This window comes from Chaetura pelagica, unplaced genomic scaffold, assembly GCF_000747805.2.
Source record: "Chaetura pelagica isolate M959 unplaced genomic scaffold, ChaPel_1.0 scaffold713, whole genome shotgun sequence".
In the NCBI taxonomy this organism is placed as follows: domain Eukaryota; kingdom Metazoa; phylum Chordata; class Aves; order Apodiformes; family Apodidae; genus Chaetura; species Chaetura pelagica.
The window spans coordinates 213,153-216,042 of record NW_009952819.1 but is presented as its reverse complement, the minus strand read 5'-3'; the positions used below and the strand labels follow the sequence as shown (position 1 = coordinate 216,042).

The following is a 2,890-nucleotide window of genomic DNA, read 5'->3' as shown; positions in this document are numbered from 1 at the left end:
GCGGGAAGGCCCAGCGGAGCCCCCGGGCAGCTCCGGAGAGGGGATGGAGCAGAAACATTCCTGTACTCAGTTCTTGCCAATCATTATCCACACAAAAATACCACCAACCAACCAACAACCTGTCTGTTCCGGGCCCAGCTGTGCCCTCACGTCACACCAAACGCACCACGAGCTGCCGAGTAACTCTCTGCTTGCTCCTGGAAAGCATCACACCCACAGCACCCCAGAAAGCACCCCAGGAGCAGGGGCAGCTGAGCAGCAGGGTTAAACATTTACAGGGGTGTTGCAACTGCCGGACAAGCTGCAGTGGGTCACCCGAGGGACAGGCAGGGCAGCTGCTACTCCAGTCCATGGGAGGGAAAAAGCAGGTTCCTACAGGTCCCAGATTCCTCTCAACATGAGGAATTGCCCTCTTTTCCTCCTGCAAATAATTCAGCATGACAGTGGCAATATGGGGCTGTCAGCTGTGGGCTGTTCTTATGGAACCTTCTCTACCCCTAAAGGCAGGCTGGCTGGCTAAAGCTTTCACCTCTAAAATTGGCATGTCCTACCTGCCAGGAAGGAAGACACAAAGACACCCGTGACAGAGACACATTGTTTAAGCAGCAGTAATCAAATCTCTCTGTACCTGTACCTGCTGATGGCTGCAGGACAGCACCCAAGGCTCCCCCAAAGCCTGTTTGCCCTTCAGCCCAGCTGGCCCATAGCACTGCCCTGCAGAGCTGAATGCAAAGAGCCTGTTCAGGGAAAACTCTGGGTAAGAGAGAGTAACTAGGATACTTCTGAATCAAGAATAACAGTCCTGCAAGTTAGTTAAACCCTGTTACTTCAGCAAGACCAAGAAAAGGTGCAACATTTGAAACTTTTTCTGCTTAGGGCTCCTATGCTACCTACCTCTGCCCCTGTGAATCACCCAGAAGTCTGGAAACTCACAGACAGCCAGAGGGGACCCACCACAGAGGATGATGTCTCCCCAGATCTCTGCAATCCTCAGAGCTGCTGAGAGCTGCTTTGGCTTGTAAGAATTGCCCGATTTGCAGAGTGAATTGGGCCCTTCGTGTGTAAAAAACAAGATTCCCACAAATCCATAAGCTCACAGGTATTTTGCTGACCTGCACAGAACTGCAGAGCCCTCCTCACAGACCACCACAAAACCACAACCCGCCGAGCTGAGCAAGCAGGACCAGAAAGCCAAGCAGAACCTCACTGCAGCCAGAGCAGGACAGACTAGAACAAGCTCCTCCTGCCAAAGCAGAAACTACCAAGGATTCAGGGAAAACTCTGGGTAAGAGAGAGTAACTAGGATACTTCTGAATCAAGAATAACAGTCCTGCAAGTTAGTTAAACCCTGTTACTTCAGCAAGACCAAGAAAAGGTGCAACATTTGAAACTTTTTCTGCTTAGGGCTCCTATGCTACCTACCTCTGCCCCTGTGAATCACCCAGAAGTCTGGAAACTCACAGACAGCCAGAGGGGACCCACCACAGAGGATGATGTCTCCCCAGATCTCTGCAATCCTCAGAGCTGCTGAGAGCTGCTTTGGCTTGTAAGAATTGCCCGATTTGCAGAGTGAATTGGGCCCTTCGTGTGTAAAAAACAAGATTCCCACAAATCCATAAGCTCACAGGTATTTTGCTGACCTGCACAGAACTGCAGAGCCCTCCTCACAGACCACCACAAAACCACAACCCGCCGAGCTGAGCAAGCAGGACCAGAAAGCCAAGCAGAACCTCACTGCAGCCAGAGCAGGACAGACTAGAACAAGCTCCTCCTGCCAAAGCAGAAACTACCAAGGAAAACAGTTACAGCCACAAGGTGAGCAGGGAGGATCCTCCAGCAGTTGGGAGGCACATCCCTGCAGCAGGGCAAGCCTCCGAGGGGGAAGGGTTCCCTTCAGCTCTCCTGGATGATCACAGCACACAACCCAGAGCTGTGTGCACACCCAGCAGCGTGGCAGCCTGCTCAGCACCACCTGCCAGCACACCCTGCCCCCATGAAACAGGCTGCACATCCCTCCAGCACAGCCCAGAAGGGCTGCACAAGGAACGCAGCTCCCAGGCTGCTCCACCACACCCTGACTACATCCCAGAAAGCAGCTGCACTGCAGGAAGGCTGAGCTCACATCCCTGCTCTCTAAAAAAGCCCTCACTGCTGCCTTCCCAAGCGGCAAGAAGTCCAGGGCTGACTCCACTTTGCACATGAAAGAGGGGGGAGCAACAAGCTGGGTGCAAAGCCTCAGCCTTGGTTTATAAAGGAAGACTGGTTGCAACTGGAAGGGCCAGTTTATTAGAGAAACCTCACATTGCAGAGAATTCACAACACATTGGAAAGGGTCCAGGCCTGCTGAGGGGGCCAGTCTGATGCAGCAGCACAGATCCACGTCCCCCAGCTCCAACCCCAGCAGGTGCCACGGAGGGAAAAGTTAACTGTAACACAGCTTATGGTTACAAGCAGCCTGAGAGAGCCAGTATTAAAGTTCAAAAAAAGCCTCCCCGTTAAGACAACAGTTAAAACAAAAATGGTTTAAAATGTTTAAAAGCTCTGTGTTCTTGGCTGCAGCATAAAGGAGAGGCAAAGGTCTACAACACACACAGGTCTCTGTGGGTCTCAGCACTCAGTCTGCTCTACCAGTGAAGGCCGGAAGGGGGGGTCTTCTCATCTTTGTTGCTTTCCAGGGAAAAGGGTGGGATTCGGACATCAAAGTGGGAGCCATCAGGCCTCTCAAATCGAAAAGTGCCCCTGCAAAATAACGGCAGAGATCACGCTGAGGCCAGGGACAAACACAGAGAGGGGGCATCAGGTAGAAGGCAACACATGAGCTCTCCCACATCCCACAGTGAGAGTCTGGGGCTGCATTTGTGGGGCTGGTCCAGCAGCAAGTACATGGTTC

At 52.5% G+C, this 2,890-nt stretch overlaps 1 protein-coding gene across 1 annotated transcript in view; it reads right to left on the bottom strand.

The window, feature by feature from the left end:
- Positions 1-2,263: 2,263 nt before the first annotated feature.
- POLDIP2 (polymerase (DNA-directed), delta interacting protein 2) overlaps positions 2,264-2,890 on the bottom strand; it is a 6,819-nt gene continuing 6,192 nt past the window's right edge. Inside the window, exon 10 of the mRNA XM_009995124.1 lies at positions 2,264-2,739. Coding sequence (XP_009993426.1) covers positions 2,625-2,739 — 115 coding nt within the window. The 3' untranslated portion in view covers positions 2,264-2,624. The remainder of the gene's footprint in view (positions 2,740-2,890) is intronic.